This window comes from Pongo pygmaeus, chromosome 16, assembly GCF_028885625.2.
Source record: "Pongo pygmaeus isolate AG05252 chromosome 16, NHGRI_mPonPyg2-v2.0_pri, whole genome shotgun sequence".
Lineage (NCBI taxonomy): Eukaryota > Metazoa > Chordata > Mammalia > Primates > Hominidae > Pongo > Pongo pygmaeus.
This window is the reverse complement of record NC_072389.2, coordinates 62,027,476-62,039,560: the sequence shown is the minus strand read 5'-3', so window position 1 is coordinate 62,039,560 and position 12,085 is coordinate 62,027,476. Positions and strand designations below refer to the sequence as shown.

General features: G+C 33.1%; 1 protein-coding gene across 10 annotated transcripts in view; it reads left to right on the top strand.

The window, feature by feature from the left end:
• The window catches only part of ZNF280D (zinc finger protein 280D), a 102,523-nt gene that overhangs the window by 35,231 nt on the left and 55,207 nt on the right, over positions 1 to 12,085 (top strand). For all 10 annotated transcript variants that reach the window (XM_054451084.2, XM_054451080.2, XM_054451081.2 and 7 more), the window contains 3 exons: positions 4,001 to 4,118; positions 7,672 to 7,842; positions 7,992 to 8,101. In XM_054451084.2, the coding sequence (XP_054307059.1) occupies positions 4,001 to 4,118; positions 7,672 to 7,842; positions 7,992 to 8,101 (399 nt within the window). The remainder of the gene's footprint in view (positions 1 to 4,000; positions 4,119 to 7,671; positions 7,843 to 7,991; positions 8,102 to 12,085) is intronic.

Here is a 12,085-nt window from a genome sequence, read left to right as displayed (position 1 = left end):
CCAGCCTGGGTGACAGAGTGAGACTCCATCTCAAAAAAAAGTAATAGGTGTTCCTGAAGGTATAGCTGGAAGGGTACCCAGAATGTAAAAATTCTTTGCTATTAGTTGGAATCAAATTAACTCAGTGGTTTCTTTTATGCTTGTTATAAGCTGTTTGGCATTTGAGGGAAAAAAATAGAAAAAGAAAACATTATTTAGTAGTTTGTTAGGTAAAAATCTTTCCAACATTTGACCGAGGATGGGGAAAAAAAAAATAAAAACAAGAGTTTGTACGTTTGGTGTTATAAGAGTTAGGAATTAGATTCTTTTCTGACTCAGAATGTTTTGGGCATAGTTTTTAAATCAAAGCACCTCAGTTGATGGTTCCCAGTACTTGGGGTTCTTTTAAAAAATGAGAGGTTTTGCCAGTTGGTCTGGGTGGAACCCAGAAATGATAGCTTCTTAAAAACTCTTCAAGTGTGATTCTACTGTGCAGTCAAAGAATGACAGAGGAGTATTCTGGAATGAATTGAGAATCCTGTTTAAGTGACTTTTCTCTGAATTTTGGAAGTCATTTTAATAAACTATAATTAGTAGTTTTTTATTTTACGTCATATTTTGTGTGTGTGTTTTTACTTTTTCATGGAATGTCATATCTCAACATCGCTTTCGGATTGGCAGGGATGGGATATATTATTATCACCCAGAAAGTCAATGTGATATAGCTTAAGTGCATGGGCTTTGTAATCAGTCAGATCTGGATTCTATTTCCAGCTCCATCAGCAACAAGTGGGGCTGTACTGGGAGCCTTACTCGACCCCACCTAACCTTAGTTTACCTATTTATAAAATGGGGAATAATATTAGGTCTTTATTAGTATTGTTGTGACAGCTGCTTGATATAATACATGTACCATGAAGAGCAAGTACATTTAAAACAAACAATTGTAATTATTATTTCAGTTTGAAAGGTGAGTAACTTGAAACTCAGAAGTAACTTTTCCATTTTTTCACAAATATTTGGAGAAAATGTTTACTTTGAAGTAAGATTATGTTTTATTACTGTTAAATCATAGGGCATTATAAAAAGAAAATACTACGTGTTGAGGCCCAAATGCCTACATCTGCCTATTAGGCCTCAAATTCTAGGATTAGTTTGAGTTACATCAATAGCTTGTTTCCGTAACTTTTTAACAAACCTGTGTCAATAGAAAAGTTAGTAATAAAGCAAAATTCTTAAAACTTGAATATTCCTTAATTTATAATAATAAAACTTTTATGTTTCTTTTATGAGGTAATATGTATTTGGGGACAGAGTTTAGAAAAGTGAGAAGAGTGTATCAGGACCCTATAGTATTTGCAAATACATATTTCTCTTTTTTCACTGAACATTCTACTTGGAACATTTCCTAAAAAAATGTTAATTTGGCCGGGTGCAGTGCCTCACACCTGTAATCCCAGCACTTTGGGAGGCTGAAGTGGGCAGATCACGAGGTCAAGAGATGTAGACCATCCTGGCCAACATGGTGAAACCCTGTCTCTACTAAAAATACGAAAATTAGCTGGGCATGGTGGCGTGCACCTGTAGTCCCGGCTACTCGGGAGGCTGAGGTAGGAGAATTGCTTGAACCCAGGAGGTGGAGGTTGCAGTGAGCCAAGATCACACCACTGCACTCCAGCCTGGTGACAGAGTGAGACTCTGTCTCAAAAAAAAAAAAAGTTAATTTTTGCACAATAGTTTATCAGTTTAATCATTTCTCCATTGTTAGACATACAGGTTATAATTGTTTTTCTGTTATAACTAATTTTCCCTTAAACATTTTTATTTCATTACCATAAATTCTTAAAAATGGAATAATTAGATAAAAGGGGGTGAACCGGCTGGGCACAGTGGCTCACCCCTGTAATCCCAGCACTTTGGGAGGCCAAGGCAGGTGTATCACCTGAGGTCAGAAGTTCAAGACCAGCCTGACCAATATGATGAAACCCTGTCTCTACTAAAAATACGAAAATTAGCTGGGTGTGGTGGCATGAACCTGTAGTCCCAGCTACTCAGGAGGCTGAGACAGGAGAATCAGTTGAACCCAGGAGGCAGAGGTTGCAGTGAGCGGAGATCAGGCCATTGCACTCCAGCCTGGGCAACAAAAGTGAAACTCCATTTCACACACACACAAAGGAAGTGAACCTTTTAAAGCCTTCACTAGCTACTGCCAAAGCTTTTATGCAGAAAAATTATACTAAAATATAAGCTCCACTTTGCCAATAATGAATGTTATCATTGCTTTTTAATTCAAACTAATATTAGACACAGAAAAAATAGTACAAACAGCTCCCATAAACCCCTTACCCAGTTTCCATTTATGTTAACATCTTATCACAACTGGGTAATTAACATTAACCCAACTATAGACCTTACTGGAATTTCATCAGTTTTCCCATTAATGTTCTTTTTCCTGCCCAGTATCCTATTCAGGATCCTACCTTGCAGTTATTTCTTTCTAATCTCCTCGTCTTTTCTAGTTGTTCATTCTTTCTTTGTCTTCCATGAACTTGACACTTTTAAGAGTAGTGGCTAATTAATTTATTTTATAGTAGATATTATGGTAACATGCCAATTCATTAGTTAAATGTTGCTGTTGTTTTTATTTGCATTTCTTTGGCTAGTAATTTGGAAAAAAGGTATTTCGTATGTGTTGTTCATTAGTATTTGACTTCTGAATTCTCTCAGTTTATGTCCTTTGCCCATATTTTTCCTAAAGTGATAGTCTTTTTTTCCTTTAATTTTTAATCATTGTTAATCTGCTTGTTATGTATTATGACATGTAGAATGGTCCAAAAGTCACTCTGAGAGCTTACCATCCACAATGAGTATCTTTTAGAAGTATTAATAGTATTGGAGTATAATTGTGTGTGTGTGTGTGTGTGTGTGTGTGTGTGTGATTATATTTAATGTATAATAATATTGGAGTGTATGTCCCTAAGTTATATTGACCATATTTTTCATAATTATGTACACCATATATGTATGCTCATATATATTATAACTTTATACTGCTTTATACTTGACCCCATTATCATTCATCTCATACTTTTCACTCCTCTCTTCTTAAGATCTTCCTTTTAGTTTGGACCACCCTTTCTGCTGATGGAAGGGCTAAAACTTCCTTTGAGTCCCGAGGCCTCCAGGAGCAGGACAGCTGGCCCCAGTTATTCCCATAAACAACTTCTGTTCTAAACCCTGTCTGCCTGGCATTCTTATTTGTTCACTCTGCTGACTGGTTTGCTTTCATATTTGCCTGATAAGACGGAAGATTCCTGGCCTAGCATGGCTTTCTATGGGATGATGGAAAGTGCGTGGGGCCCATTTTTTCTCTTTCTGATGCATAGCTTATACATTTCTCCAATAAAGATGATTTCAAAATTCATATTATGTGATATATTCATCCTTAACACTGATGCACAGTACTGCAGATTGATTCCATTTGTTTGCCCTGATATCTCAGATGTGAGGTTTTTAGAGGTGTAGAAGCTTTTAATTTTTTTAGTCATGTAAATATGGTTTTTATTTTTCTCCTTGCTTTTGCCCAAAGATTTTGCTAAGTTCTATTATTTGCCCTTTAATGGGGATACTGAATCTTTAGAAGTCATCTAAAGTGTATCAATCTTACTGATATATAAGTTGATTTATGTTTCTTTTACCTTGAAGAAGTTGGACTAAGAATATGCCCTCCATTTTAGTTTTCTAGTCAGCAGTAAACCAGCTCTAAGTAATAGCTTGCTTTCAGTTTCAGTAGATGATAATTTTGGCAAAGTAGCAATTATCTTTGTGTTTTTAACTTACTAATAATTGAGTTATCAAAGGGTTTCCTTAGAATATTGGGCATACAATTAAGTTTACTTTTATAAATGTCTATGAAATAAAATTCTTATATAATTATATAAAATTACATAATATATAATTATATTGAAATAATTATAACTGTTGAATAAATGTATTATTTTTCCTTTGAACTATTTGACAGGGTTATATAACAAACTCATCACGAGTTGTGTCTAATAAGTCATCAGAGTTACTATTTGACTTGACCCAGGATACAAGATTATCACATTACCAAGGGGGACCAACACTTTCTATGGCAGGTTGGTTTTAGTATTTTTTTCATAAAGATTATAGAAAGAAACTTGATGAATATGCATATGAGATTGACTTTCTGTTTTGAAGCCCCTACCCTTGTGTGAAGTTTTTTATATATTGTAAGGTTGAACGTCACTAGTAGTTCTTGAATACCTTTCGTGGGTAATTTTCTGTAAAATCCTATTTAATGACAGAATATTTTATTTCTTCCTATTAAGTAAGCTAACCAACTTTGAACTCATTCTCACTTGGAGCTAACCATAGCTGAGAAATATTAAAATAATTTCTGTGAGTTAGAGAACTTCTCAGGTAGCCTAAATACTCTGTTTAAAAAAGTATTAATTAGTTTCTATGGATACTAGTGTGAAAAATATAGGGTTATAGTTGATTTCTTAATTAGTTTAATGTCTTTCTATTCTAATTGTTTCAGCGTGATAGTTCAATATGATTATAAAGTGCTATTATAAACTGCCAACAATAAATAGTGATTTGTACATAGTAAGTACTCATTAAATGTACATTGAAGGATTAGTGAACTTTCCCTGTTGAGGAACATTTAAAGTTCTTTGATTGTATACTGTAACAAAGTTCTTCATTAATCTAAAATAAATTAGTGTACTATAAAATAATTGTATCTAATTGAAAATTCCCTGTAATCAAGGTAGTTACTCTGTATCTTAGCAATTTGCATCCAAATATTTGACTAAACAGACGTACGTATACATGATTTTTTGGAATTTTTAGATTTACTAACAAATCAATGCGGAGAATTTACCAAACCCTCTCCCAGTTTTTTTTTTTAATAGTAATACTTTTATTATAAACTTAAACTGTTTTTCCTTTTTTTTAATACTTGATTTGTTACTCACCTCTCTGGGTGTCACTTACATATTTAGTAACAATCTGGTTTGTGAAATAGGTAAGAACCAAAAGAAACAGGGAGAAAAAAATAGTTGTCTTAAGTCTGGTTTCATGAAGCATGTAGAGTTTATTCATAGGAAAAGTCTAAATTCTTGAAACTTCTTGGGAATAAAGAGAAATAATGACTCCTATTCTTTCTGTATAAGTGTTCTACTTCAGTGAGTGGGACTTTAGCCTGAGCAGTAAGTGGGATGATTTGATCCTCTGTTCTTTAGATTTTTGTAGTCTCTGTTAAGTTACCTAAGCACTTTGGTTTTCTCATATTGTTAAAAGGGAGATTTTAATTTTTCTTGTAGAATGCATTCATTCTTCACATCTGGAACCATTCATTTGGACATGTAACTTTAATTCTTGCTCTACTTAGGGATTTTTTAATGTCCAAATCCAAGTGAAATGTGAGAATACATTATAAGCTTTAAAAGACTTGACAACACAGTTATTCTGAATGATAATTATGAATGATATCTGCCACATGTTCAGTAACATGATTAACAGACTACCATCTAGGGAGATTATGGGGGTTTGGAGAAAACTGAATTTGAGCTAAATCTTGAATGAGAATAGGATTTTTACCAGCAGAGAGAGAGCTGTTGAGGGTAGGGAGCAGCACAAGCCAAACACAACACAGAAATAAGTTAAAGCATCAAAATTTAAAACACATACAGAGTGATTTTATTTAACCTTGAGATTTCTTGTTTTAAAAGTTCTTAAAGCAGTCTGTTTCTACTGTCCAGCCTCCTATATAATCAGATGCTTAATTCAGAATTCCAGCATTCATTGGTTTTTCAGGTAACTTAAACATCTCACAAGAATGTGAATGTGATTATACAGAATTTTTCCCATGTACCTACAGTATATCTATCAGTAATCGAGTATTTTGAAGATGGAAAAAAATCATTTTTATGTTATCTGAAAAGGATGAAACAGAGAAGCCAAATAGTATAATACTCTTATTTTGCTGTAATGTTTGCTCTTATTAAAAAGCTGACACGTTAATCTATTATTATATTTTTCCCCTCTGAGGTAAGTTAAATATAAAATATTTTGTTAGTAATGATAATATCTGTAATTTATTACTGAGTGCTTTCTGTGTACCAGATGTTTTGTTGGGTGCCTTAAGTACATTATCTTATTTGGTCCTTAAAGCAGCTCTGTAAATTTATAACTTATTTTATAAAAAAGGAAACAGGCTTAGAGAAATTAAGCTAAGAATACATAACTAGAGAGTGACAAGGTGTGGATTTGAACTTATCTTGTCTGACTTAAAAACCTGGAATAATTCTAATATAGTTACCTTACCATTTCTACTTTTAATGTACAATTGTGAGGATTAAAATACGATGTACAGTTTTAGAATCTCTTTTACAAAGTACAGTTGAATGTTATTTAAAAAAAAAAACTTTTCCGAGCCTTGGTATAGCCTGAATATCCTCATTTCTCTTGAGAATGCATTAAATAAAACTAAAATCCTTTAGCCTTAACAAAATGGTTTTCAAATGGGGAAGTATTTTTAGGAATGAAATCCTTATATAAAAATTTTATGCAAAATTTAAATAAATAAAACAAAAAAGAGTTTCTCTCTTAGACATGCTCAATATATTCTCTAAAACAAACCCATTAATTTCTGGGGAACATAGTGTGAAAATCATTATACTTACTACTTCCATTATGTGTGAAAATCATTATGCTTACTACTTCCATTATGTGTCCTTTGTTTTTTTTTTTTTTTTGAGACAGAGTCTTGCTCTGTGGCCCAGGATGGAGTGCAGTGGTGTGATCTCGGCTCACTGCAAGCACTGCCTCCCAGGTTCATGCCATTCTCCTGCCTCAGCCTCCCAAGTAGCTGGGACTACAGGTGCCTGTCACCACGCCAGGCTAATTTTTTGTATTTTTAGTAGAGACGGGGTTTCACCATGTTTGCCAGGCTGGTCTCGATCTCCTGACCTCGTGATCTGTCCGCCTTGGCCTCTCAAAGTGCTGGGATTACAGGCATGAGCCACCATGCCTGGCCTGTGTGTCCTTTCATATAAATGAATGAAGTATTATCACTCAAGATTAGTTATTTCCACTTTGTACGTAGCGATAAATGGGTAATACCACTCAAAGCCATGAGTAGATCACTCTTACCCAGTCTTCAGTTTGTTAGGTAGGAAAGAACTAAATTTCCATTAGACATTTTAAGTTGTTAAATTAAAAAAAGCATCTTAAGAGTATCTCTAAATTTTTGAAACAGGTGATTGTTGTTTTTTTACAAACTCTAGTGTACTCAATGCACTTAAGCATCTAAAGATAATTCATTTGTCAGAACTTATTCATAGTATACTTTTTTTTTTTGGCTTGGAATATTGGTCTGGCTCCCTTTGTGATAGCTATTTATATATTTCTTTATTTGAAGCCATATTTAGAATTTTCTTTCATAGAGGGATTATTTTTTAAATTATTTAAATGTATGTAGTCCATGATAAATAATGTGCAATTTCTTTACACCCTTGAGTTTGGATCATATCAAGTTTTATCATTATTGTCATGATATGATAATTCAATTATATTACCTTTAATGTAGCTCCAAAGTATTTTTACTCAGATGTAAATAATATTCTAATTTTTAAAAATATTTTTCTATTTAAATTATTGCAGGTATGAGTGAAAGTTCATTTTTATCAAAACGTCCTTCTACTTCTGAAGTAAATAATGTTAATCCAAAGAAGCCTAAGCCCAGCGAAAGTGTTTCTGGAGCAAATTCCTCAGCTGTATTACCTTCAGTTAAATCTCCTTCAGTGACTTCTTCCCAGGCTATGCTAGCAAAAGGTAAATATGAAATCTGGTACATAAAAAGAAGTTACAGTATTTATACATACATTTTTGCAGTGGCTATAAATTTTAAAAGTATTATTAGTGGTTATTTAAAGTTAAAAAGTGATGAATTTTGAGTCATAAATGTTCTGAATTTATTTTAGGTACAAATACCTCATCAAATCAATCTAAAAATGGAACACCTTTTCCAAGAGCTTGTCCGAAGTGCAACATTCATTTCAATCTTTTGGATCCTTTGAAAAATCACATGAAGGTAAAACTCTTTCAAAATTTAATTTGTAAAAAGTTTGCACATTTCTAAAAATACTGACGATTACAGTAATTAATGGTTTGTCCAGAAATAATCTCATTGGTATTTCCATTTAATTTAAATAAAAATTTACATTCATAATGATTATATAGATTCTCAAATTCCTCCTAAATCCTCAAATTTTAAAACTTAAATTTGTATATATTATAATGTATGCTTATTGTATTTTAATTTTAAATAAAAATAATGTATTAATCTGATTATTTTATTTATTAGGTCATACTCTTCAAACTTCTTATAAAACAGGCATTTTATTACGTTTTACTTTTGCGTATAACTTAAAAATTCTGTTACCTTATTTTTGTGTCCATGTTAACATGTACATGTCACATTACACAATGAAAATCTGAGTTTTACATTTTAATTTTTAACTCTCAGGTATAAACTCCAAATGTTGAAGCATTTCATATGAAATAATTGTTTTAACTCAGTCCAGAATATAGTTCATATAATTGTGTAAATTGAGGTTTTTTTTGTTTTTTTTTTTGAGATGGAGTCTGGCTCTGTCACCCATGCTGGAGTGCAGTGGCAGATCTCTGCTGACCACAAGCCCCGCCTCCTGGGTTCACACCATTCTCCTGCCTCAGCCTCCCAAGTAGCTGGGACTACAGGCACCCACCACCACGCCCGGCTAATTTTTGTATTTTTAGTAGAGATGGGGTTTCATCGTGTTAGCCAGGATGGTCTCGATCTCCTGACCTTGTGATCCGCCTGCCTTGGCCTCCCAAAGTGCTGGGATTACAGAATTTGAGCTTTTTATTGGTACAAGAAGCCCCTGAATTTAGTTTTTAAGAAATGTTCAAAGTACTAATGAAGTATGAGATTTAGGTAACATTTAAAGTATTTTAGTAGATATTATAGTATCGTGCTGTGTTTGTGTAGAGATGGTCTGTACTCCCCTTGCATGCCCAGTATAAATGACAGGAAAGGAGAAAAGAGATCAGAAAAAAGGCAGTGTAGATTATATAAGGAAAAGAAGGAAGGAGAGGGGTGCAGTGGCAAAGAAGTAACTTAGGAAAAGTTTTTGCTGTTTCAGAGATCGACACATTTTTATTGAAATTCAGTATTCTACAAAAAAGGTAGAAAAAAATAAGGAAACTTAAAAAATTATAAGTACAGTCTTCTTATTCATGTACAGAGCCATATTTGGTCTGTCCTTACTCTCAGAGTATAGCCCTGGATAACTGCACGTTGTGCTTTGGTCTTATAGGAGAATTATCCTGTAGAAGTACTTTCAATTCTCCTGTTCTATGTAATGTTTTGATGAGGTTTCTGATGTTTTTTTGTGTTTTGCATTATAGATGAAGAAAACAAAGACTACGTTCTTTATTTAATTTTTTAAGTAGGTGCAATACAGTCACATGATTCAAAATTAAAAATCCTGCAAAGATATACATGTGAAGAATCTTATCTCTGTGTCGTTTTTACCTGGTTCCTAGTATGACTCAAAGAAAATAATTTTTTATTAGTTTGTTTTGAATGCTCCCTGGGTTTCTTTCTGGATGTACAAGTAAATATGAGTGTTCTTATTTTCTATTTTGTACAGAAATTGTGGCATGTTATATATATCTCTGCATCTGGAGAGAATGGCAACATTCTCCAAAATGTGGCTTTTATGTGTTACTACGTGGTTTGTAATTACTTAGAGTAGAAACAACCAGAACTTCATAGAATTTTCATATTAATATAATAGAACACTGTGACATTTTAAATAAGGAAAGTATCTCTGTCATTGTAAGAAATTGTATTTCTTACAACTGAACTAAGTTGAAGATAATATGAACAGTATATGTGTTTATATCGTAAGGAAATCTTGAAAGAATAGTCTCCAAATCTAGGAAGGGAAAGTTTAAATCTGTGGGGGCTTTTTATTTTCTAGTTTATATATTTTTATGTATCAGCTAAAGTTTTAGTATTATAATAACTTTCATTTTGAAAAGAATGTGATTTTTACATTATTTGTGAATTATTTTTTGCCAACTAGCGTATGTTTTCTTTCAATGGAAAAATATTTAAAATATCAAATATTTTACAATAATTAGAAAAATGTGTTTCTCTGAGACCATGTGTCAGACACAGTACTGAGTTTTAAACACATTATTTCATTAATCCTTAGAAAATTCTTTGAGATATTTTTTCTCATTGTTGTATAACCAATTAACTGGCGTAACTAGCTTTCAAAACTCAGTTTCTTTAATGGTAAAGCCCAAGCTTTCACAAATACTTTTTTTTGTAAAGTATAAGGGGTATTCAATATTATGTGGAAGATTGAAAATAGGTATATTATTTCTCCTTTGGGGTATGGAATTTGATATTTATCAACCAAATATAGCTTATTAATTATATTTATATTTCTGTGTCTTCACTTCCATTTAGTCCACTTGATCTGTCCTGGATTGGGAAACACCACATTTCAATCCACAGCTTTCATTACTAGTATTTTCTTTCATATATTGCAATTTTGTTTCAAAGTTGTTGCTGTTGTTTATGATATAGAAGAATCTAGCTTTTATAACTATATTGTGAGGCCGGGAGTCATGGCTCACACCTGTAATCCCAGCACTTTGGGAGGCCGAGGCCAGCAGATCACCTGAGGTCAGGAGTTCAAGACCAGCCTGGCCAACATGGTGAAACCCCATCTCTACTAAAAATACAAGAACTTAGCCAGGCATGGTGACACATGCTTGTAGTCCCACTGCTTGGGAGGCTGAGGTGAGAGAATCGCTTGAACCTGGGAGGCGGAGGTTGCAGTGAGCCGAGATGGCACCACTACCGCACTCCAGCCTGGGTAACAGAGTGAGACTGTCTCAAAAATAAAATAAAATAAAATAACTGTGTTATGAATGTATCCTTTAGCATTTTAAGAAAATATCCTTTTCTTGGTTTTAATGGTTAGTGACTTTTAGCCCAAATTCATGTTAGACTCACAACCCCCGTTATGGTTTCCATTTACCTGGTGTATTCTTTGTTTATTCTTTTATTTTCAACTCTTCTGAATTACTTTGTTTTAGGTGTGCCTTTTGCTTTTAGCAAAGTTGATTTTTCTCTTGTGATCCTATATGAAAATCTCTTCTTTTAATAGTGGGTTTAGATTTACCAATATGATAGATTTATTTGGTCTTAGTTCTGTTAAAATTTTTCATTAATCCTTTCTTTCTCTCTTTTTTAAAAGCCTTTCACAATGTGGTTGCTTTATGTGTGTGTAGCTTGGGTTTCTAAGAGAGTTGTAGTTTTGTTCTCCTGATTATGTTTCTAATTTTAATGTATAACTCCACTAGTCTATTCCTTTAGCAATTTTCTACTGTTCTTTTCTATGAGGAAGGATTAAAGTAGCATGAAACTTCCTGTTTGTAACCCACCCATCTTTTCCTTCTTTTTTGCTACTTGATTTTAGTCAATATTGTCTGAGCATTTGTTTACCTTTGCTGTTAAAATGTCTATACCTATATTACTTTATTTGGTGGCTCTAACTGATATTCCTTTATGAACTGTGAGGCAATCTATGAACTCTTGACCTTGTACTCTTTGTCCTTTTATCCTCTCCCAATTTTTATTTGTTCATTGTATTATTTTTCCATTGTCAGGGCATATGACATTACATTTGTGTTTTGTTTTTTTTTTTTAACCTTATGTCATATTTGTTTTGATCTTTTTCTACAGTAAATATATCCAGTGTTCATCATCAGTGTTTTTGTCATGGTTTATTTGGTTTTCTGTTTGGCTGAAGTTCATTCTGTAGTAATTTCATTTAGGAGGAGTCTGAAAACATCTTTCTGTGAGGTCATTCATGTTCAAAGCAATTTGACTATAGTCCATTCTGGAAAGACAGTTTGATCTAATATAAAGTAAATTGAATCCCACTATCAGGATTTTGTTGGTATAGCTCCCGTTTTCTAGTATTCAGTGTTGCTTTTGAGGAATCTGGGA